Genomic DNA, 25,900 nt, shown 5'->3' with positions numbered 1-25,900 from the left:
GGTCCTCAACTTTATCTGCTACCAAGCACCCATTTCATCCACTAGCTTTATCAAACAGCCAAGACCATTAGTTTCAGGTCAGAGGACAAATTACATCATGTATTTCTCTCCATTAGAGAGCTCTAAAATGACTGGGACATAATCCATTTATCTCCATAGAGATAAAATGACTGAGACATAATCAATTTATCTCCATTAGAGAGATCTAAAATGACTGACACATAATCCATTTCTCTCCAATAGAGAGATCTAAAATGACTGACAATCCATTTCTCTCCAATAGAGAGATCTAAAATGACTGACAATCCATTTCTCTCCAATAGAGAGATCTAAAATGACTGACACATAATCCATTTCTCTCCAATAGAGAGATCTAAAATGACTGACACATAATCCATTTATCTCTAATAGAGAGATCTAAAATGACTGGGACATAATCCATTTATCTCCATTAGATCTAAAATGACTGAGACATCATGCATTTATCTCCATTAGAGAGATCTAAAATGACTGAGACATCATGCATTTCTCTCCATTAGAGAGATCTAAAATGACTGAGACATAATCCATTTCTCTCCGTTAGAGAGCTCTAAAATGACTCAGACATGACTGTCTTTTGCCTTGCTGTCAGATTTTAGTATTGGGGAAATTCTTAGATAATCCCCTACTAGGGCTTTAAACAAATGCAATGCAGATGGATACAGATCACAATCTAATTTGTTTTGGTGCTGCAACTACAGAGCTCGACAAAGACAACTGACATGCAAGATCTTCCAGTATACAGACTTTAGGTTTTGTGGTCACAGTTTACTGTACCATGGCTTGTCATAGCTAAAGGCTCCCGCCTCTGTGCTCAGCAGACCTAGCTAAACCCTGTGACCATTCACCCTGCCTAGGTTAGCATGCATGGCTGACACGCATTGCCCTGAAGCAAATACTGCGCGCGCATCAGAGAACTGATTACACAATTACCCCACACACACACACAGTTTCTTCCATCTCCTTGGTTGCACCATCCCCCTTCTCTCAAGGACACTTCAAATAAAATAGCAAAAGTAGAAATGCAGTTATAGCCTGCAATATGAAATAAAATAATAAAAAATAGCCTAGAACTGTAAGGCATGTTTTCAGGTATTGCATAACATGGGTGACACAGGCTGGGCACTGATGCTAGAGTAATTAAATAGTGTATGCCTCACGCAATCCCAGCACTGCACTATCCACAGCAAAACCATAGCCACACTCTAGAGTGGTCATCAGGTTACTGTGGGAATAAAATAGCAATGCATACCACTATGGTGTAAATACACACACACACACACACACACACACACACACACACACACACACACACACACACACACACACACACACACACACACACACACACACACACACACACACACACACACACACACGCTGTACACAAACAGACAATTTTATGCAGTGAGGTCAAATTAAAAATAAAATAAAACACACAAACAAACATAATTTTATACAGTGAGGTCAGATTTAAAGTTTTATTAAATTAAATATAAAATAATAAATAAAAAGGTTACTACTCACATCATCACATTCATGTCTTTGGACAAGTATCAGCTGAACAGATTGTGTCCAATTCCTGCAACACAGTTTGGGAGCACAATCTGCAGAAATAGGCAAAAATATAATTATATCTCTGATTCATCTCCGAATGTTGCCGCCACTGTCACAAATGAATAGCGTTCATTTGAGTTTGGTCAGGTGGTGTAGCGGAGATTGCGTTTGTCACCAACGCCGGAGATGCTGTATTCGCCTGTTCTAATCCAGCTCCCGGCGTTGTCACCAGCTTGGCTGGCCGTTCACACTAATACAATTGGTGGGAAAGCTGGCGGGGTGGGTCCGGGTCGTTGTAAACAGCGACTCCTACAGTTCGGTCGGGGCGCCTGCTCAGCGTGGATAGGATCCTTCCACACGTTACACCCTCTCAGTGAGAGTCCGCGCTGCCAGGTGAAAAGAAGCGGTTGATTGGCTAGACGTGTGTCGGAGGAAGCACGTGATAGCCTCCACTCTCCCAGACTGACTGTGGGGGGTAAGTGCGCAGCGGCCAGGAAGGGGATTGGGAATTGGCATAACGACTAACATTGGGATGGGAGAAAATCGGAGGAAAAAGGGGGGGGGGGGAGATTAAAAAAATAATAATAATAATAGCTTTCATTTGAATCTTTTAAAATGTCATTACATTCATCACTCCTAGAGGAAGAAACATATTGAAAAGTGTGGTTCCGGGCTGAGATTCGATTTTAATTCGAAGCTTCGAGATAAAAAAAAATTATGTTGTGGGACTTGTACAGCACTTTGTCAGTGCTGTAAAGTTTAAACCTTTTTAAATCTTGGACAAACAAAACACTTTGCTTTCATGAAATATTGTAAGCCGTCATTTGAGGCTTTATAAAAGCAGCACAATGAACACAAATCTGTCAGTGCCGAGTCTGACCTCATCTTAAATAACAAACAGCATTGCTTGTTGTAGTTAACAAAGAGAGGCAGAGTTGATTTTGCACAACAACAAAAAAAATTTATTAAAAAGAAAATGCATATATATAGTTATATATTTTTTAATAATCAAGTTTTATTTTCATATTCGAATCCCATGCCCATCGAACGAAGCTTCGAAGTATTAAAACAGCCCCGTTCCAGTGAGTCCAATTCCAAATATCCTGAGGTGATCAAATGGCCACGATTCTTTCCTTGTCAAATTGTTTAGCCCGTTTCCCAATAAACTAGCATAAAATGGCTGGTAGCCTATATTCTTCAACATGTTTTGTCTCAGGTGATACATACCTTCACAGAAATTAACCTGAAGATGGTCCGCAGAAGATGGTGAGCCACTCGCAATCCCATTGGTAGAATAGAATCAATATTAGGGGGTATAAACAATTTAATGGGGGGGGGGATTAAAAGGGGGTCTGGTGCCGCCCCTGAAGTTCAGTTTAGGTTCTGGTGATTTCTATACACACATGCGCACACGCACATGAATAGAGCACCCACACACACACACACACACACACACACACACACACATAAAAAAAAAGCATTCCCACTATTTTGGTGACCATTCCAGCATGCAGTCTAGATGCCACTGGAAACAGCTCATCCCAGAGGATGACTGACTGCATACTGGGAAGTCAGCCTACTGATCCTGGGAAGTCAGTCCACGGATCCTGGGAAGTCAGTCCACTGACTAGGGTCCATGACTTTGAAAACAACCTCAGACAAATTTCTGACACATCAGGGGAGTACCGTGGGTGCTATTTTATTCTTCATCATTGGATTGGATTCCATAAGGAATGTTTATGTCTGGTTAAATATAGGATGAGTTGAATGTTTATGCCTGGCCGAATTGTCCAATAGTATGCAGCTGCAGCCGCAGAGCCAGCGGCGGTCTCAGGGCCGCGCTGTGAGGGCCGCGCTGTGAGGGCCGCGCTGTGAGGGCCGCTCAGCAGCGCCACCCACCCAATGGCTGAATTGGAGTATTGCACTGTGCGGGCGCGCCGTGCTGTGAGCTGTATGAGTAAATTAACTATACTTTTGCTCACACAATATCTTGAATGAATGAGTTTATTTATTTCGAACATAAATTGAAAATAAATAATAATAAAAAACAAGTAATAAACAGATTAAAAAACAAACAAGCAGGAGTAGGTTTGATTGATTGATTGATTGATTGATTGATTGATTTAATTGATTGATTGAAAACGTTATTAACATATTGCAGAATGGGTACAGTACAGTACAGCTCAATACACACAATTGTTAAGGGGATGCAGACCAGAGAAAGACTTTCGTCTTGTTTACATCAGGGTCCCCCATTTTCAATTCCTCATAACATATATGACATACACGACATACAGATAGACAGTACAAACACAACTGACAATCACGTTTCTCAGATCTCTACTGAGATACAATCCATCAGTTGACATGCATTCTACAACCTTATATTTGAGGCTATTTCTTATATATAGGGCTACACCCCCACCTCTTTTCCCAATCCTGTTAATATAATTGAGTTCATATCCATTCAACTCAAAGTCAACTCCTTTCTCAGAGCTAAACCAAGTTTTGGATGGTTAGCATATAAGCTTCTGCTGTTGAAGTTTTAAACAATATAAAACTCAAAAGTATTATTATAATTCTTCTTATAATATTGAAACATATAGCAGCAAATAACTCAGTAGTGCAATAATGACAGCATCCTCTCATGTTATTTAGACTTCATATCAATAGGGTTTAGCTTTGTCAACAACACAGGGAAGTTAAACAGGCCAGAGGATGTACATACTGTATGAGTAAAATATATACTTTATAGATTTCTCTTTTCTTTTTTGCTCACATAATATCTTAATATAAAACTCGAGTTCTGCCCGTCTGTGTTCATATAACTTTCCCAAAACTGACTTGTAATCTAAGTTGCCTAAACCAGTTTGTCAATTTTAAAAGCTCAGAGGACGGAACAGGTTTATTTGTTTATATTTCTTTATTGACAAGGAGATAGGGACAAATAGATAGAAAGGGATGGATGGAGCAACAAGGTCCCTGGAGGAACAGCTGGGGGACGGGTATGCGGTGCCCAGGTACTCTGGACTCCTTCCCCTGCAGGAGAGAGAGAGAGAGAGAGAGAGAGCTATAGCAGCAGTGCAGCTATAGGCACTTCAATTTGCTCAACTTTGTCGGCTTGAATACAGATGTATTGCAGAAAGGGCAGTGGAAATGCTGGCAGCAAGTGGTGCATCTATGCAGCTCCAGCAAAGATTTCCCATTTTGAATTGTGATATGCATCTAGAAAAATAAAGGGCCTAATTGGTCAAATTTAACGTTCTTATTCCACAGACATAACTTTGACCACAAGACCACCTGACATACCCACATTATGTAGTGTCTTATGTCTTATGCATAATTGCACATAGTTCATGTATAATATTGTAAAATAGCTTAGACATAGCCTACTTGCATAGAATAGTCATGTATAATAATAATATTGCTGGCTGTACAATACTGCTTTACAATACTGCTGTAGGCCTATAATACTGCTGTTCATATCCAGTATACACATATTTACATTAAACATAATATTCACCATTCCTTAATTACCATCATACCCACATCACATAGACTGTAGTGTATAGCATATAGAAAAAGTATACCGTTACCTGGCCCATGGGGAGATTAACGTGTGTTGTCGCGCCTTACAAATCAATTTGATTTTGATTTGTTTATCAATAAGGTAGGATATCTGGAACACACAAACACACTATTTTTTAAATCACATGCCATGAAACTCGGGGACCTGGCTGTTAATCTGTAGACCGTTTTCGCCTAAAGGTACATGCCTAAGTAAATGGAAGATTGCTCCACTTCTGCAAGGTCAATTTGCATGTTCTAGGAACATCTAGGGACCTGGGGGTATGTATTTCCAGTGTCAGAAATATTGTGTCTGTTACTAGGCTGAGTAAATTGTAATGAAGAAAAGGAGAAAATAAATTATGATTTATGATTTTTGCATCTTTGATCAGAAATTGATACGGGTAGGAGAAAATGCTCACTGAGCTCATTCACCACCTTATTGAGATCATGTGTACAAAAAATCTAAGCAAATGAATAAAGGGAAGATGATTAAACAGAAGGATTTGTAGATACAGTAATTAATGATAATCGATTTTAATTATAAATTCATATTTGACCTTGAACTTGACCTTGACCTTATTATGGCCAAATCATACATCTATGGGTAGGGAAAATGCTCCTCTTTCCAATGGCAGGGTTGAATCTGGATTTAGTAATTTCCTTGCGGTTTTTACGATAATTAGCATTTTCCGATAAATTTGTATTTCCGATAAATCGTATAAAACATCGGTAAAATGAAAATATACACTTTGACTACTGTTTTTGATAGGGTTATGGTCTTTACTCTTTGCTACAAAAAAAATATTTAAAAACATTAACCTTTTAACATCCAAGGGCCCACATGTGGACGATTCTTTGCCGACCTCTAGTGGCTCGGGTGTGCATTTCTTTTAATACAATATATGGATAGAATTAAAGCCCTATTTGTTGCCTGTCGATTACCCTTTCAGGTGACAAAATCCGTTCAGCGGTTCTCGAGTTACATGCCGATATGTGAGGCGTGCCCCAAAGTACGCAAAAGTACACATTACCACCCCCGACTCCCGGAGCTCTAGTTCCGTCAATCATTTGGCGATCTCGAAAATCTTTGCACAGGGTTGTAGCCAATGAGTGTGGCTTTCCAATGATACCCCATGATATGATCATTGGGGATCTAATACGGTCTCTATTGATCGATTTATGATAAAGAAAAGCAGGGGGTCCTATAGGGGGACCTTAAGGCTTAACATTAAGACTGCACAAATCATGTTTAAAGCACGAAACAATTCACTCCCGGGTAACATCCAAAAATTCTGTGAGAGGGGGGTTACAATTTAGAGAGTCTAACTTCAAGAAACAGGCTGTTCATTCAACAATGTATATTTCAGTTTGTGGAGTGAATATGAGTTGCATAAGATAATAGAGTGTGAAGGGGGTAGGAAATACATACGTTTACACTTCATCCTACTCCTGCTTGTTTGTTTTTTAATCTGTTTATTACTTGTTTTTTATTATTATTTATTTTCAATTTATGTTCGAAATAAATAAACGCATTCATTCAAGATATTGTGTGAGCAAAAGTATAGTTACTTTACTCATACAGTATGTACATCGACCTCTGGCCTCGTGCGGATCTCACAGCTGTGCCCGCACAGTGCAATACTCCAATTCAGCCATTGGCAATGCAGCCATTGGGTGGGTGGCGCTGTTGAGCGGCCCTCACAGCGCGGCCCTGAGAGCGCGGCTGGGTCTGCGGCTCTGCAGCTGCATACTATTGCACAGCGCGGCCGTCAGAGCGCGGCCCTGAGAGCGCCGCTGGCTCTGCGGCTCTGCAGCTGCATGCTTCTCGAATTGTCTGCAGGTGACCTATTTCCATTTGCAACCCTCTCACACCATCTTCTGATGAAAATAGGAACAACATACGCAAATATTGTAAAAACGTTATAATAGTTTATATGCAGAAAAATACAATAAAAACAATACAAAATAATAATAACAATAATCTGGGCATGCGCAGTGTAGCCTGGGTGTAGCCTGTATCGTCTGACCTGGAACTGTATCCTATTTCCCTTAATTTGAACTCGTTTGTTCCCTAGGCAACAACAACGATACTTAGCGGCAAAGCTAGCTTTCGTTAACTAAGTTCATTCACAAATGGTATCCGGCAGTAACGTTATTGACGATGTTTGACCTTGCAAGACAGATAACAATAGATCATGTTTTTAACAACGTTTGGCCGTAATCTTGGGATTTTAGCGTTAACGTTAATCTAACGTTATTAATGCTAGCAGTCGAAATATTGTTCGGTTTACAGGATGACAGACGGGGACTTCAGGACACTGGCTTACACGAAAAGCCCGAAAGTATCTAGTAGAAGAAGGACAACTTTTCAGGTAACGTTAACTTAGTTATTGTTAAATGCTCATGTGAATATGGACATGTTTTACTAACGTAACGTGTTAACTGTTAATATAGTGTAGCAATACATGCGTCTCTGAATTCAGACTCACTGAAATTGTCCGTGCGTCTTAATTAACCTTCGCTAACATTACGAATTGTGTTAACGGTGCAAGTCTGTGGGTTGGCATTGAACACACTGTAACAGGTGACCCCAGAATGTTCATTTTGCTTCTCAACTCATATCGTTGTAGGATGAACTTGAAGCTGCTGTCTCTGCCAGAGCAAGTAGAACAAAGACTGATGACCAGTACTCTTATTTGGATGACTTCGACGAGGATGGGGATGGTAAGATCATCACAAAATATAGGCCTAGATGTCCCAGAAGTACTAGCCCCTGTGATCTACAAAAGGTTGTTCTCATTTCCCATCTCATGCCATCTCACAATAATAACATGTCACTGCTTAGAAGGGTGGGGTTTACCTGCATCAGACCAAATCAGATTGTGTCAGGAAGCTGTCAATCATCAAAAATTATAGTTTACTTTAAAATAGTCTGTACCTTCTTGCACTCATTTTGTATTTGTCATCTATGTGACAAACCCCACCCTGCACCTATCAGGTTCTCCATGCAGGCTAAAGAAAAATGTCTAGAATTATTATGATCATTATTATATCACCAGACCTTCAAAAACAGAGACACTCAGAGCTACTGTATGTTACACGAGGTGTGTAACAACATGTATAGCCTACCACCCTCTACCAGATCTCAAGATAAGCCTAATCAGATAGGCTCTTGGAATGTGATAGATCTGTCTTTGGCAAATCTTGCAAAGTTTTCTCTCTCTCGTGCTCATTTGACAGAATTATCTATTCTACAGATTTTCAAGAACTTTTCAAATCAAGAAAGAAAAGGGTCAATGCATTTAAGTCCGGGAGGAGTAAAGCCACCATCAACAACTTTGACCTTTCGGATGACGAGGGAGAAAACGACAGACCAAAGAGAGTTTCATTCATGAAAACCCAAAGAAGCGCTTCCCCCTTGCAAAGCACAGCGGCGACCGACTCCCATGAAGGCGAACGCCCCGACCCCTCCCCTGGCAGCAGCGACTGGAGGAGGGACTCGTTAACCCCACAACGCCATGACCCCTCCCTTGGCAGCAGCAACCGGAGGAGGGACTCGTTAACCCCACAACACTCGTTAGGTCGCAGCGAGGAGCGCATGGAATCCACAGTGTCTGAAAAGAGCGGTGCCGATTCTCACCCCCCTTGTTCCTCAAGAAGACCTCCAACTGGATCTCTGTCACTCCAAACCTCAGAGGCTAGCTGGCTGGACACACCGTTGCCCTTACCATCGTCTGATGGTGGCAATTTGGAAACCCCTGTTCCCTTGTTCGCCGAAAACAGTGAACAGAGCAAAGACTCGGTTCGTGGGGAAGGAGTAAAGGCCCCTAGTCCACAGCCAGCGGAAACTGGCTCGATGCGTAGCGGTGTGTCTTCAACAGGTCAGTTTATAGTTTTTATAATAAAACACAAGATACTTGTGCCCTAATGATAAGCATAAACGCTCAATGAAGGAATCAAATCCCCTTGCCACACATCTATGCCTTAGGGGTCAAATAAAAGGTGTGTGTGTGTCAATGCCGATTCTACATACCCTACCACATGGCCCCCAATGACCACCACAACCCAACATGTAGATAGATAGATAGGTAGGCAGCAAGAGCCAGCATATCACCAGGGTTATCAAGTGGGCACCTCCCTTCACTGGTGTTTCGTTAAGTTAGGCCATGACACCTCGGGAAGGCTCAACAGTTAGTTCCAGCATCCCAGAACCACCCCCCTCCATGCTAGCTCCCATTTTTTCCCATGATATCCATATGCCGAACCTCCCTATGTTATCTATTAAACATCTGTTATCATAAAACAATTCCTGATACCAATATCACATAGTAGTAGTACATAGTTAATTTCTCTCTATTAAAATGACCGGTACCTTTTTTGACTCGATGGGAATATCGATGCACCGAATGCATGCAGGTATGTGTGTGCTTGGTTTTTGTATATAATTTCCTTGTTTTTCAGATGGCGTTGGCGAGAGGGAACCGCCCAGACCCAAACCGAGACAAAGGACCTTTGGATTGAGTTCCCGTGCCGTGGAGGAGCCGGCTGACGACCCAGGATCTCCAGTGAGCAGGGCTGCCACCTCTTCTGTGTCCATGCCCTCTCGACTGATAAAGCCAGCAGCACCACCACGGCGGACACATCCTCTGGCCAGATAACTGCCAGCAGCCTTAGCCCACACGTGAGTTTCATTCATTGTTTGTTCAGTAACTTGTTGTTTTTGTTGCTGTTGCGCTGTGTGGTGGAACCGGACTCATCGGTTATGCCGTAGAGACAGATCTTCATGATCAATATAGGTGTAATAGTGAAACACTATAGAAACAAGGTACATGTAGATTATGAGCTTGGCTTAGAGGAGTGCTTCCACTGGCCACCTGGGAGAACACTGAGGTGGAGAAGGGGATCCAGCTCTCTTATGGATAGAATAGGGTGGGGGTTTGGGGACATTGGTTCTCTAGGTGTGAGATTCAAGCTATTGTTAGGACAAAACAAAGCGATTCCTCCACAGCTGTACACAATGTTGTTTACCGCCGTAGAGCATGTATTGTTTGTGTTGTTTTTATCATAGGGACCTGAAGGAGACCAGACAGACTCCTCTAGCTTCAGGAGATCCTCCTCCCCACGCAGAAGCCAGCAGTCTCACTCCCTTTCCAGGTCCACGGGTGATTCTGAAACCAGAGGTACCAATTAGTATGTTCAGTGCTAAATTGTCTGGCATAACCTCTTTAGAATTTAGTTTTTGACACATATTGTTATCCTTTTAGATAAGCGTATCTCAGAAGACAGCAAAGACCACGAGGAGCAGTACTCTACATCCTTTGAAGAATTTCATGTAAGCCATTTCCCATCAGGTTTAATGCGATGTTCAACATTTAGGGCAATTCCATGCAAATGTCAACCTCACCATGAAAAAATTAAAATAACATGATCATAACCAAACCAATTTCAAATGTATCATCAAGGTCTATATTTTGAAGTACAAAATAGATTTGATCGTAATATTTATGAGAATGCATGTTTTTTCACACTACAGGAGGAGACACAATGATGTAAATTTTTTTTTCGATTAACCTAATTGTATGACTTTCTGAATGGCCAGAATGTAAAAAAAAAGAAATCAACAGATATTTTTCTAACCTCACCTTTGGTCATGAAGGGCTGTTGTATCAATATGTGAATCAAGTATGTACTTTGTGTCTTTCCATTGGCAGGTGAAGCATGCTGTTATAATGCCCCTTTATGGGACAGCGAATGTAACATCCATAACGTTTTCCAGGAAAAGTTGTCATAAAACATGCATCTGGAATGCAATGTCAACCAAACTTCCTAAGCAAAGCTAACTTTTATAAAGATGACATATTCGCAACAATTAGTCATTCTGGTCTTATTTTTTGTATTCTTTACAAGTGTTATGGATGTTACCGTTATGGATGTTACATTGCAAGTGACGGATGTTACATTGCGAATGTGTGTTGTTAAGTCCGATTATGACCCCTTTGTTTGAAGTATAATTTACACATTTTAGTTATACTTATTGAGATAAAGATGAGCCTGCAGTAAGAAATGTTTTGACCTTTTGAATTTTGAGATATGTGACAAAATACACAGCGTTATGGATGTTACGGAAATTGACAAGCTTTTCGGACTCACTGAACACATGATGAAAACTCTGTGAATATCTTTTTCAAAGAATAACATGTTTACTATCACTTTGAGGAAAACCTGGCATTTCCTCTCAAGGAATGAATCACAAAAAAGTGCCGTTATGGATGTTACATTTTTGCGTTATGGATGTTACACGTCTGAAATAGACAAAAAACACTATCAAAAATGTGTGTTGTTAAGTCCGATTATGACCCCTTTGTTTGATTTAAATCAGAAGTATTTTATGACTCCTTGTTTGATTCAAATCCAACATATTTTCAGACACAACTTTTTCACACATTGTTGGTCTAGGCAGAGCAGTGTCCACGTTAGCCTACTGCTAATCGGCTGCTGTCGGCCATCTCCCCCTCGTGTCTGCTCAGAGTATCGTGACAAGAATCCCACCCCAAAAAACACAGAAACCCCAAATGAAACCAAACAGAAAGTAAATGAGTATTATTCGAATGCAGGGACGACATTTCAAGACAGGCCCCAGGCCCTCAGCTCGGAACTAGGCAAAATCTGCATATGGCTCGCTGATAACAAACTATCATTACACATGGGCAAAACAGTCCATTCTCTTGGTTCAAATAACAAACTCAGCAAGACCGACGGCTTCTCAGTTACAGTGGGTGACAATATTGTCACAAGGAAAGAAGAAATTACCTACCTGGGCTCCATCCTAGAGGCAAATCTTTCCTGTGACAAAATGGCATCCAATGTAATAAAAAAAAGTCAACCAACGAACTCTATTCTTGTACCGGATCTCCTCACTGGTAAACAAGAATACCCTGAAGACTCTGGCAGGAGCACTCATTCAAGGGTACTACGACTATGCTTGCACCTCATGGTACCAAAGCACCTCAAAGGCGCTAAAAACAAAATTACAAACATCTCAAAACAAACTGGTCAGACTACTGCTTGACCTTACTCCTAGAACCCACCTCACCCCTGCCCACTTTGACAACCTAGGATGGCTTAGAGTAGACGACAGAGTACAGCAACTTGCAATGGGCCTGGTCTACAAGATACACTACACGACCAAGTTACCCATGTACATGTCAAAATACTTCCCAAAGGTCAGTGAATACCACGATCACAACACCAGAGAGAGCTCCACAAATCATGTTAAACCCAGATTCGGCTCAAACAAGGGACTAAACACGTTTCGCAATTATGCCACATCAATGTGGAACGCCCTACCCAAAGCTGTAAAGGAATGTGAATCACTACCCACTTTCAAAAACACTCTCAAAGAACACCTACGGGAGACTGCAATTCGAAACTGGCCCCTGTAAATGTCCTAACCCAACCCAATGTACAGTAATTGACCAAGTATGGTTTTGTCAATATTCCAATGTACAGTTTTGCTTGTACAGTTGTACAGTGTCCCACCCCACCCACCCAACCACCTCCAATGTACAGTCCCCCTCCTACCCTCCAATGTACAGTTTCTACGTCAAATGTATATACTCTCTTTTCTGGACTATTTTAAATCAGCCCTCAAAACTCACCTTTTCAATCTTGCTTTTGACCTCTAATTCTGTTGGTTTTATTTTATTTTGTCATGTATTATTTTTGTTCTGTTTTGTTCTGTTTTTTGTTTTGCCATAGTTTGTCTCTCCTGCCCATGTAAAGCGTCTTTGAGCACCTGGAAAAGCGCTATATAAAATAGATGTATTATTATTATTATTATTTTGGTATCACAAACAGTACTGTATTTGCAAATCTGATATGTCATAAATGTATAGATGTAGCAGTACTGTCTATCTGTATGTCGTGTATGTCATATATGTTATGATGAATTGAAAATGGGGGACCCTGATGTAAACAAGACGATAGTCTTTCTCTGGTCTGCATCCCCTTAACAATTGTATGTATTGAGCTGTACTGTACCCATTCTGCAATCTGTTAATAACGTTTTCAATCAATCAATCAATCAATCAATCAATCAATGAAGGATGCAGTGACCATAAGAGAAGGAGTCAAGCAGAGGGTTCAGAAACGCCACATGTCCATGTCCCTTATGGAGGCTTACCGCTGCACTTCCAACCAAAGAGGACAAGTCCTGGGTCAGTTTTGATCAGATTCATGAACACCTCAATCCTCACATGGATAACAGAGGGAGATACCATTTCTCTGAACCAGTCCAGGCAGAGTGAAACATTCTAGAACATTTGTGATGTCACAGTATGATGTCATAATCAAACATTCTAGAACATTTGTGATGTCACAGTATGATGTCATAATAACATTTGTGTTATATATATATTCAACAATTCTCTCAGCATTTCCTGGCATTTTTTCAGACTACAACATGAATCCATTCCAGACTGGTTTGACTCTCAAAATGGTCCACCGAAGTCAAACACATGTGGGTAAAGCCCTATTTTTTATAGTGTTTTTTGTCTATTTTAGACGTGTAACATCCATAACGCAAAAATGTTACATCCATAACGGCACTTTTTTGTGATTCATTCCTTGAGAGGAAATGCCAGGTTTTCCTGAATGTGCTTTTTGGGTACCTCAAAGTGATAGTAAACATGTTATTCTTTGAAAAAGATATTCACAGAGTTTTCATCATGTGTTCAGTGAGTCCGAAAAGCTTGTCAATTTCCGTAACATCCATAACGCTGTGTATTTCTCAAAATCCAAAAGGTCAAAACATTTCTTACTGCAGGCTCATCTTTATCTCAATAAGTGTAACTAAAATGTGTAAATTATACTTCCAATTCAAATCGATGCCTTGTCAATGTTAAGTTAAGTTTCCAATGTTCTCTCTGAATGTAACATCCATAATGCTGGAATTGCCCTTTAGCAGTTAGTCTCAAATATCAAATGCCCTCCCAAATACAGGCTATATCCATGCTGCCCATGCATGACAAACACCTATAGAGGAAGCAAAGGAGATTTTGATTCTTCCTCTGCCTCTGCTCAGGCCATGTGTCCACTATTAACGATTTACTAAGTTGATCATTTGGAACGAGGACCATAAATTACAAGTCTACATGGTTCTCGTTCCATCAGGCTGGCAATGATACTCAACCACTAAACGTCATGCTTATGTCACCTATTGTGCACGGTTGAGTCTTCACAGTCCTCATCCCTAAGGATCAGAACGTCTGTCTTTATGTATGTATTTCTCTATGTGTGTATGTATTATGTGTTCCATTTAGGAAGACTCTGAGGATCACCCTGATCATTCTGTCAGTAGACTCAGTGACATCCATGAAAAATCATCTGAGACGAGGTAAATGCTTTGTACTATAGGGGCAATAGTCCCTTGTAGCTTAGCCGTGTATCATGCAATGCATAAAAGATGTTAGTATGCATAAGAGATGTTTATTTGTTTATTTATTTATTGTTATTCGCACTTACAAACATACATTCTGGGATAAAATGAGTAAATAGAAGAACAGTTAAAATGTGCAGGAAAGGTCAAAAAACCCAAGGGCTTATAAGCGACCTCCCCTCACCCTGCCTATATAGGATAACTACACAAACAAATTAAAATCCCCCCCCCCCACATTATCCACAAACACATGCGCATATCCCTCTCACATACACACAGATACATACAATACAGCATTATACAACTATTATAATGTTGGGAAAAAATATTTAAAAGACTTTATACAATACACATGGATACTATAGACTACAGGATCTGTAGTTCTTTTTTAAGCTTACTTTTAAATATATTTAAAGTGGAACATGTTTCTATTAGATTTTGTATATCATTCCACATCACTGCACCTTGATAAACAAATGAGAATTTGGCAACATAAGAGTATGCATAAGAGTTTGGTATGCATAAGAGATGTTAGTAACGGACCCATCGTTTTACTCTTTTTTTTCTTTTTTTTTAACAGGCCCTCAAGTTCTTCTGCAAAAAGCTCCCAGAGATCCCGAAGCGCATGCTCCAGTAAAGTGGAGTCTAAGTACATGGGCATGCTGACGGTCCTGGACCGTAAGGTCGCCCTGGAAGAGTCTAAGCCTGAAGCAGCGGATTCACTCAGGGCTGCCGTTTACCAGGTCAGGATCAAGTTTCAAGTTTTGTTTTATTTGGCACATATACATACATACAGTGAAATGCTTGGTTCTATATGAGCCCCCTGAGACTGCACTTCATATACAGTAACAAAGGTAAAAATAAATAAAAAAACAATATAGAATAGAATAGAATAGAAATACTTTTATTATCCAGTGGGAACATTTAAACATTTAGACAGGACAGGTCACAAATTAGAATAATAACACAAATCAAATCAAGTTGCCTAGGATAAGAGTAGAGTAAAATAAGATAAAATGAAATGAAATAAAATATACAGAAATAAATACAGTAAGAATATACTGAGCATACTGAGCATGGGGTAAACAATTTGGTCAATATAATTATAATTTAAAGGGGAACTATTTTACTATTTCTTTCACTATTTGGGCACTTTTACACAATTCCTGTGAGTCTATGGAACACCTCTGTAATATATATATTTTTATTATTCATTGTTTTGTATTTCTAATCAAGTCCTCAAAAACAGCATTTTTCTACCTCAAGATCTCGAGCTGTTTTGAGCCTGGGCTCCTAAACCACTGTGCACCGTCGTGTTCACCTGAACATTAACATGCAGCAGTGACTATATGACATCACATATAGGCACATTTTCAAACGACTCAGTTCAGTGAGGGTGAATATTGTGAGAGGAGAATTGGAAGAATGCGCCAATATGAGAATTTTGAGACATAGATCATATTAATATAAGTTCACATAGCTAGGAAACAATGCTAAACACTCAAAAAGGCCATTTATAAGATAGTTCCCCTTTAAATCTAACTAAATGAAATATGAAATATATATTCCAGTATTCAGTGTAACTAGGTGCAGTATGCTTTAGGTCAGGGGTGGGCAACTTTATATATGGTGAGGGCCACAAAATGTCCACAATCAATCTGGGGGGCTGCATTGTTTATCGGCAGTCCCGCCAGTAGTACCCCATCACTCAAATAGCCCTAATAGTCACAAGGTATATAAACAATTATAATTTGTTGTAACTTTGTTTTTATTCCATTTCAAATGCATTTAGTAATGCAATTTCAACTTTATGAATTTATAAACAGCTGAATTTAAAAGTATTGCTGTGTAACCCCAAATATATACAAAAATTATCAATTATAATTAAGGCTTCTAATCAAATAAATGTATGAACTTAAAGCCCACTGCTCAACAAACACAAAGCAGGATTCCTGCTGCATTTCACTACAACAGTAAATCAAAAGTGCAATAATAAATGATTTTGTTAAATGTATAAACTTTTATCCTGCTACTAAACAAAACATTATAACACTGAAATGCATGTTATGGATATGAAGCACTCAGGAATGTTTTGTTTAGTAGCAGGATAAAAGTGTATACATTTAACAAAATCATTTATTATTGCACTTTTGATTTACTGTTGTAGTGAAATGCAGCAGGAATGCTGCTTTGTGTTTGTGTTATTAGTGTTATCTGAACACTACAAAAGTAAACAAGTAAAGTGCAAGTAAAGTAAAGTGCAATACTACATGCCTCCCATTGACCCTTTATCAAACTGGCATGACATTCACCCTCGCCCCACAGTGGGTCAATAATGGTAATAATAATAATAATAATAATAATAATAATAATAATAATAATAATAATAATAATAATAATAATAATAATAATAATAATAATAATAATAATAATAATAATAATAATGGTCCCCTCTCTACACCTCTCCATCATCTCCCCCCCCTCTCTACATCTCTTCATCATCTCTTCCCCCCTCTCTACACCTCTTCATCATCTCCTTCCCCCCCTCTACACCTCTTCATCATCTCCTCCTCCCCCCTGTCTTTAATGAGACACTTGTGGTCTCTCCATTTGGCGCACAATAGCAGGAATGTCAACTTCAATGTTTGTGCATGCAATCTGCATCAGATGAAATAATGTTTCATCCGACAGCCTGTTTCTCTACTTTGACTTGATGTGCTTCATGTTTGAGAAATTGCTCTCACATATGTATGTGCTCCCAAACATACTGGCCATAGAGAGGGCAAAGTCCCTGAGGAGTGGGAAGCGGGGCTCAGGTAGCAGTTTCCAAAACGAAATTCCCCTCTCATTTCTCTTTGCTTGAAAAAAAGGATCTGACTGTAGCTCGCACAGTTCAAGCTGCAACGGTGGGGGCTGCTCTGACACCGTAGCGGTGAGGGGGCCGGCAAACAGCGCTATCCGTGACTGCATGCCGTTGAAATCTTCAAACCGATCATTGAATTGCATTTGCAGTGTTTCAATGTCGCTCCTGTACTTTCCGACGGCTCAGCCATCGGATTTCTGTGTGTAGCTGCAAGTCGCCATAATCAGTGTCCATCTCTTCCAAAAAGGAGACAAACTTTCTATGGTTTAGTGACCTGTTGCCTCCACGAATTAGATTGGTAACCTTGGTAACCAAATCCATAACATGGCTGTAGTAGTCAAGCTTCTTGGCACAGAGAGCCTCCTATATCAGATAAAAAAAAATAAAAACTATTTAACGACTCTCGCATATAATTTGACTACACTCGACTCGCATTGGTCATTATAGTGACCCACAATAGATGGAAATTATGTTAGCGAACTTACCTGATGTATAATGCAGTGCAGCATTGGACACTCAACGCCACTCTGCCTTAGAAGCCCGGCGAATCCTGTGTGTTTTCCTTTCATTGCCGGTGCTCCATCGGTAACAACAGCCGACAGTTTATCAAAACCCCCATATTGCTGCACGGCACTTTCAACAGCGTTTCATATGTCCACACTAGGGCTGACCCCTATTAGTCAAATAGTCGACTAATCGATCGAAAGGAGCCATAGTCGACTGCCAACTCTTCTTAGTCGAATACAATAAAAATGTTTTTTTTTTTTTATATTGGCCTGGGGCCGCATGGAACGTCGGTGAGGGCCGCATGCGGCCCGCGGGCCGCCAGTTGCCCCTCCCTGCTTTAGGTAGTGTATTGTCCTCCTAGACCTAGACCTAGATCAATGTCTGGCAGCCGTCGCTGCCCCCTGTTGTGGAGCCTGGAGGCCGCTAGTCGCGTCCTCCTGCCACTATTGAGCTGCCGCTCTGTGCTCAGTGATGCAGTGAGGCACAGTGATGCATTATATAGTCTGATGGCTGTTGGAATGAAGGACTTCCTGTGCCGTTCAGTGCTGCATTTGGGTATATACAAACTAAAGTACAAAATGAAGTACAAAATGCAAACACAATTCTAAAACAATGTCTTGCAAATCTTTTTAGTTATAAATAGATAAAATATTGTGTAGTGTTAAGGATCAACGCGTCTGCATCGTCCTTTTCCTGCGGTTTAGAATGTAAAACATGTAGATGGGCTATGGCATATGGAGAGTAGTCACTGGTATCCATATCATAGACTCTATCTGTTCTCACAGAAATCAGTACTGAAAAAGATTCCTCAAATAGTTAGGTATAATTATGCACTGTAAGATGTTGAGTGAGGAGGATCACCTCGCTCATTTCAATCCACGTTGACTCAAATTGTGATATCAGAATGTTTTCATAGAGGGAGACAAACAAACCCGCTTTAATTTTCTGGAAATGTGCCATGTGGGTTACACAAGCTGCGGACCGACTCAGAACAGGCGCAGTTTCCATTCACCCCAACGGGGGAAAGAAGAGGATGAGACTACATCTAGCTCCTTCTGTCTGTCCTTCTGAGAAGGTGAAGGTGTTTCAAATTTGTTTTGAAACATGTCCAGCTTCCCACAAGCGCCACCTACATTTTCAACAATTTCCATTTGTAATCCCCTTTGGCACGGCTTACAATGTGTCATCTTCCTCTATCCAATTTAATGGCACGGCTATACTATCCATCGTCAGTGCACCAGTACTTATATCGCTGCACGTTGTGGAGGGTGTTGCCAGTACGGGGCAGTAGAACACATGCAGGTAGTATTTAATTAGCATTAGTATTTAATTAAACTTTGTGCGTTATATATTGATCTGTCCTGACTCCTGACCCTAACATTTGTATTTCCTCTCTCTGAAAACAACAGGAATGGCTTAAGAAGAAAAAGGAGAGCTCCCGACTGAAGAAGCAAGAAGACAACTTGAAAGAGGAAAAGAGGAAACAGGTGAATATTGTCTACGTTCTGATTCATATTGTTTTATTGTCACAGCTTTTTTTAATGTACTGTCTATACATTCAGAAAACCGCAGTAGATTTGTAAACCAGGTATATTTTTTTTATATAGGTAAAAAACAGCGGATAAAATATGAAAAAGAAATGATTCTACAGTGTAAGTGGGACAATTGCAGTGGGACAATATACATTTACAGACTAAATCATTTTGAAGCCTAAATGAACAACAGTAGATGATGCACAAATCACTAAACTCATAATGTTTCCACGTATGCTTGTTGTCTCCTTCTTTGTATCTTTGCACTGGAAATGAGCCACCACGCTGTACCAAAACAATCGCCACCAGCGCTGCCGTGTTGCCGTAATCGAGTGGCCTCGTGTCTTCTCACTGGTGGCCATCTGTTCACGACTGCACTGTTTTGTTTTCGGTGTCTCTGTGGCACAGGGGGAGTGGAATAAGACAGAAGACGCCAAGGCATCCTACGAGGCCTGGAAGCAGAATAAAGCAGGAAGCCTGAGAGCCAGAGCCAAGGAGAAGCATGATACGACCACAAAAGAGCAAAGAGTGGTCGAGGAGCAGGCGGAGAAAAGGGAATCGTCCAGAAAGGTCTGTGGTTCCGTTTATAAATACCATGAATTAGACCAGGGGTCAGCGACCTTAGGCACGCCTGCCACCATTGGTAGCTTAACCAATGGCACACTAGCAAGTGACCACTGGTCACCACTGTCGCCTCACAGCAAGAAGGTCTTTGGTTCAAACCCCACAGGGGGCCTTTCTTATGTCCTCTTAACTTAACTTAAAGGTGTGCAAGAGGGGAACCTTTTTTTGGAAATGTGCGCCCTTGTCTGCACGGCGAATTACCTCTTTCAGTAATTTACAGTAGTTTGATGATTGATAGATCAAAAGGGTCCGAGTCAATCAGAGGGAGAGTAGGGGCAGGTCTTCACAGAATGCGGGTGAGGGGAAAATAACTGGTAGACGATGGCGGACCTGCTAGCTAAGAAAGATAAAGTAAAGGTTCAGGCGTTCCAGCCCTCGTGGACAGAAGAGTGGGGTCTTGTGTTTCAGAAGGACCATGCATCACAATTCCTTCCATTACTTCTTGAAAATGTCGTTGAGTGTTAAACACCATTTTGAGACTAAACATTCGCAAGGATGAGGCAGACAAGGCTGAATCCATCAAACGTGCCATAGTTATGGGAGGCAAGCATTTCATAAGTGTGGCAGCATCCTTGCATATAATTACAATGTCCTGATTATGGGATTTTTTTTTATTAAAACCGTCGCTATGCATGTTGCCTATATGGATTAAATGAAATGACAGCTCCGTTGGAGATTTAAGTTTTGATGCAGTGTCATAATCAAACATTAATAACGTACTTAATGTTATTCTTAACACTTTGAATGCCCATCACGAGATATTTCGGGTTATCAGCCGATGGGTTGAATGCCCATCACGAGAATTCTCGTTTTATTTTTTTTATTCGCGATCTGAATTCCTATTTCATCAACCGAGTCTACCGTTGGTACAGCAGCCCCGCCAGGCGCTCAGATGTGAAAAAAGCGCCCCCTATTGTCTCCCAGATGGTAATGCACCCTTTTGGATTGGACTCAATGAAAATGCATGAGAAAAAAAAACTCATCCACATTTTACTTCTCACGCATGTAACCAGAGCCGATCAGCTTCATTCTGGACCCTCAGCACAGCGTGTAATATGTGTTTGACACTTTACAGTATACGCATGGGATCAATAAAAGGATTGATTTTTGGAATGGCGATCAGGAATTGGAATAATCTATTTGGATACCATCTGATCTCAGGTAAGGAATCTATTTTACCAGTCTTAGGATAATCAGACCCGTTTTCACGGAGATATAAGCTTTTCCCCTATAATGTGATATGGCTGTTTGACTGTAAGAGCGATCAGGAACTGAGATAATCGATTTTCAGCGCCACATACACGTACACGTCGATAATCTAGCGTTTATTTGAAAACTATTCATAAATAGGCCGAAAAATGACAACGTTCTAGAATATTACAGTACAGGGCGAATATCATGGAATCTTTTTTTTTTTCTTCGTGAAAACGAGGGCTTTTCAAAATGCTATAAACGGAAATGAGCCGATAAAAAAACAATCCGCTTCGACAATGTTGACTGGAAATGAGTCATTGATAATGCGACGGGCAGATTAGACACATAGCCATAATTTAAAACATAGATTAGGCGATATTAATGCTAACATAGAAGTGGATGGTGGGCATTCAAGCACTAAATGTGCGCCCCCTGCTGGGCACTGAAAGTGTTAATGTTGATATGGCACAATGGGGGCTCATACAGAACCAAGCATTTCACTGTAATGTACATGTACCTTATTTGTGACAAATAAAACAGAACTTGAACTTGAAACTTGAAACAATGATTAACAAGACATTTTTTAAATGGCACTTTGTATCAAAAAGGTTGCGGACCCCTGCATTAGACCGAGTGATGTCACGAGTAGTGCTCGTTTTATACAACTGTAATATTGTTTCAGGTGTTTGAGAAGTGGAAACAGGAGCACGATCAGCTGCTCAAAGAGAAGTACAGGAGCCAGAGACGAGCTGAGAATAAACTGAAAGAGAAAAAACAAGAGACGGAGGAGGAGAGACAGAGAAACAGCAAGTCGGCTTTTTCAAACTGGTAAGTCACTGCGGTTGACCTATGTCAAGCCCTGCCCCCTTCTATTGATCCTCCAATCACAATAGTCACTTCCCTCAGTGATTGGATGATCAAAAAAGGGGGCGGAGTTTGAGATAAATAATTATCTCACAAGGTTTTTAACGGTAGGCTCCTGAATGTGATGGCACGACTAGAAACATAGGGGGGTGTCTTTTGTGAGATTTAGTTTTGGTGTGCTGCTTATCCTTATGTCATTGTATTGTTGGGAGTTAACACCTCTTGTACAGTATTTTTTCCATTATTCTTTCCATTATTCTATCATTCCATTTTGTGCTGATTCATCACTGTAGTTGTTGCTCCAGTGTATCTGAAGATGTGGCTTAAAACGTGTAGAAAACCCAACATAAATTGCCACATTTGATGAAAAATTCCATGATAAACTCTGAGGCATCCCTCCTCCTAAGACTCTTTACTAAGAATGTATAATTTGTTCTGTTCTTAATCAGTGTGTCTACACCCGTTCTATTCTAGAGCTCCATAGCTTTCAGCCAGTAGTCATTGTTACAATGTTTAGTTCTCGGATTGTACAACTGAAAGTTAATATTCAGTATACTAGCCAGTATCCCATTTTTAAGGTCTCAAGACAATTCAAGGCGTTTATATATACGGACATTAACATAACGGTTTCCAATATGCATGTACATGTACTCTATATGTATGTATGACTGAACAGAATATTGTGAGTATTACCATGGAAACGGAACTCGCACAGACTGCAAAACCCTACAGTAAAGAAATCAAATTTATTTATAAGGCCCGACAACACACGTCAATGTCCCCATGGGCCGCACACGTCCTCCCCAAACAAGTCAAGAAGAAACATCACATCAAGTCAAGAACAAAACAAGAACACCACAAGGTCCAAAGAAATCTAAATAAATGCTAAATAAAAGCAACACTCCCAGACATACCCCACGCGAAGGTAAGGAAAAGGAAAAACTCACTAAAACCTAGCAATAGGAGGGGGTTAGCAGACATGGAAGCAAATAGACATCCTAACTAAACTACACAGATTAATCTAAGGGTCAGACCCCGATCAGGTGAGATCAGGGTAGGTTGAAGGAGAGAGAGAGAAAAGATGGGTCTTAAGCAGGGATTTAAAAGCTTCGACAGAGCAGGCGCCCCTGACGACGGCAGGTAATTTGTTCCACAGGTAGGGAGCGCGGTAGACAAAGGCTCTGTGGCCGGCGGATTTCTTTTTAACCCTAGGAATCGATAGAAGCCCCGCATTTTGTGAGCGCAGAGCAAGAGCGGGCAAGTATCGAGAGATGAGATCGGATAGATAGAGCGGTGCAAGCCCATTACAAATTTTGTAGGTGAGGAGTAGCACTTTAAAGTCAGATCGGGCTTGAATAGGAAGCCAGTGTAGGGCGGATAAAACTGGTGTGATGTGATAAAACTTTCTAGTTTTAGTTAGTATCCATGCAGCCGCATTTTGCACGAGTTGAAGATTTTTTATGTGTGATAATGTGTTCACATGGCTCAGTATCCCATAATACCAGCATGGCATTTACAAGCACCAACTCAGGGACCAGATACTACAGTATCCCGATTCCAAATGATATCAGAATATTAACATGCATGTCAGTGTACCCAGTACGACATCACACCAACCCCCAAGCAAATCTACAAATCATAACATTTAACATGATATTGCATGAATTTTAAGTGCACGACTAAGTCGAAGGACATAACAAATGAACATCCTTATCTATTCTCTTTTTTTTTTTTTTACTCCTCAAAACTGTTTTAAGGGATGGGAAAAGGAAGAATGTTCTCAGTGAAAAAGTCATGAAGGAGCGAAAGGAAATTGAAAACAAAGCAGAGGAGGAGCGATACATGAGGGAAGAGAGAGACAAGATGTCGCTGGACATGTACGAGACGTGGCTGGTGAGTAACACAAAGTGTGCTGTTGTTTTTATTTTTTTTATTAATTTATTCATATTATAGCTATTTATTTTCAGGCTATTTACAGGCTCTGTTCATTTGCTTTGTATTGTATAGAGTATTGATGATGATTTTTATTAATCCCCTCAGGGAAATTCAGGGGTCACAGTGGCATGCAGGATAATAGAAAAGACGATACAATATTATGAGAATGTGAGCTCATTCCACTGTTGCAGTGCACTTATTATAAGCGTTTTGATAAGAGTGCAAAGGTAAATGTAAGCGAGACACTATCAAATAATCTTTCACCGATCCCATGTTTGTACCTCACCTGTGTTTTCTGCTGTGTCGATTCTGTTGATTGACTCTATGCAACGCTTGCTTTTGTCGACCGTGATCTTTAGTGACAAGTTGTGTCTCTGCAATTTTCCAACAGACAAAGAAAGACAGAGAAGAAAGAAGACGGCAGGAAGAAAGACTGATTCAGGCGATCCTCCAAGACGAACCACCTCCCCCTTGGAGCCCGGCCAGTAAAACCGTGCCGTTTAGAAAATAACACTGCATAATACTTGCATTACGCCTACACAGCAATAACTTTTTCAGATTTTCAGTTTTAATCAGGTTTTGTACTACATTCTTCTTCTTTTTGTTCTAGAGGCAGCTTCTTTTGAACACAATTTGGGGTGAAAATGTTATGCATTCATGGGGCATTTAAAATAAATAATTTAAATCCTTTCTTGACAAGAAACAAACACATTCATCTGAGAATTATTACCATAGATACAACAATAGAGGGGACATTGCTAGCGATGCAGTGTGACAAAGATGCAGCCGTCTTACCTGAGTATCTCCATAGCAACCCGTGTTGTTTCATCAGCAATGCTTGCTTCTAAATGCACTGCTCGATTTAGATCTTTATTTATTTCATCCTTTAAAATGTTTTATTGAGCTTTATTTTATTTTATAGTTTACCCCTAAAAGATACAGCTTGGAGATACAGTTGGACATGTTTCCCTTCAGCCAGTTCATCTCGTTCACAAGTCATCATTATCTTGGCCACTATTAGTAAATCTGATAATAGAATAGAAATACTTTAATTATCCCGGGGGAAATTTGACACTACAAATCGCTCACATTAAACATTTAGACAGAACAAGTCACAAATAAGAATAACAAAACAAATTGCCTAAGAATAGAATAAAATATACAGTAAAAATATACAGAAGTCTACAGTAAGTGTAATATTGCACAGTGTTGTTTCAAAAGTAAAAGTCCAGGAAGATGGTAACTGTCACTCTGTGCTCAGTGATGCAGTGAGGCACAGTGATGCATTGTAAAGTCTGATGGCTGTCGGAATGAAGGACTTCCTGTGCCGTTCAGTGCTACATTTAGGGAGTGTGAGCCTAGCACTGAACATGCTCCTTGTAGCATTTCCCAGCTGGACTTTAATTCAGACGAAATGAGATCCTTGATAACTGATGGCCATGGTGCGGTATGTCAACCATTTATTTAACAAAGTTCACCATTTGACACCATAGACACCGACATACAGTGGAAACAGACATGTCTGTTTCCACTGTATGTCGGTGTCTATGGTGTCAAATGGTGAACTTTGTTAAATAAATGGTTAACATACCGCACCATGGCCATACAGTCATTCGTTTATCCCGATCACGTTTCCATGGAAACGTGTAGCACTGGCTAGCATCTTAGCTAGTTCAGCTCAATACATAAAATATGAGATTGCAAATATAACACAAAGCTGTATGCCTCCTTGATGTTGGCATAAAGCAGGTCCAGGGTCCTATTTTCCGTGGTGTGGCA

General features: G+C 40.4%; 1 protein-coding gene across 1 annotated transcript; it reads left to right on the top strand.

Moving 5' to 3' along the window:
- Window positions 1–7,404: 7,404 nt before the first annotated feature.
- On the top strand, window positions 7,405–25,531 carry map9 (microtubule-associated protein 9). Its single transcript, XM_084317878.1, is given in 14 exon segments — window positions 7,405–7,538; window positions 7,797–7,890; window positions 8,424–9,047; window positions 9,628–9,744; window positions 9,747–9,847; window positions 10,235–10,346; window positions 10,431–10,498; window positions 14,487–14,560; window positions 15,183–15,345; window positions 19,382–19,459; window positions 19,913–20,074; window positions 22,005–22,150; window positions 23,944–24,079; window positions 24,513–25,531. Coding segments are annotated over 14 exon segments (2,073 nt in total). The 5' UTR covers window positions 7,405–7,460; the 3' UTR covers window positions 24,633–25,531.
- Window positions 25,532–25,900: the final 369 nt, after the last annotated feature.

Source organism: Notolepis coatsorum (assembly GCF_963971535.1).
Source record: "Notolepis coatsorum genome assembly, chromosome: 7".
NCBI lineage: Eukaryota > Metazoa > Chordata > Actinopteri > Aulopiformes > Paralepididae > Notolepis > Notolepis coatsorum.
The sequence above is the reverse complement of the archived record's forward strand: the minus strand, read 5'-3'. Positions and strand labels throughout refer to the sequence as shown.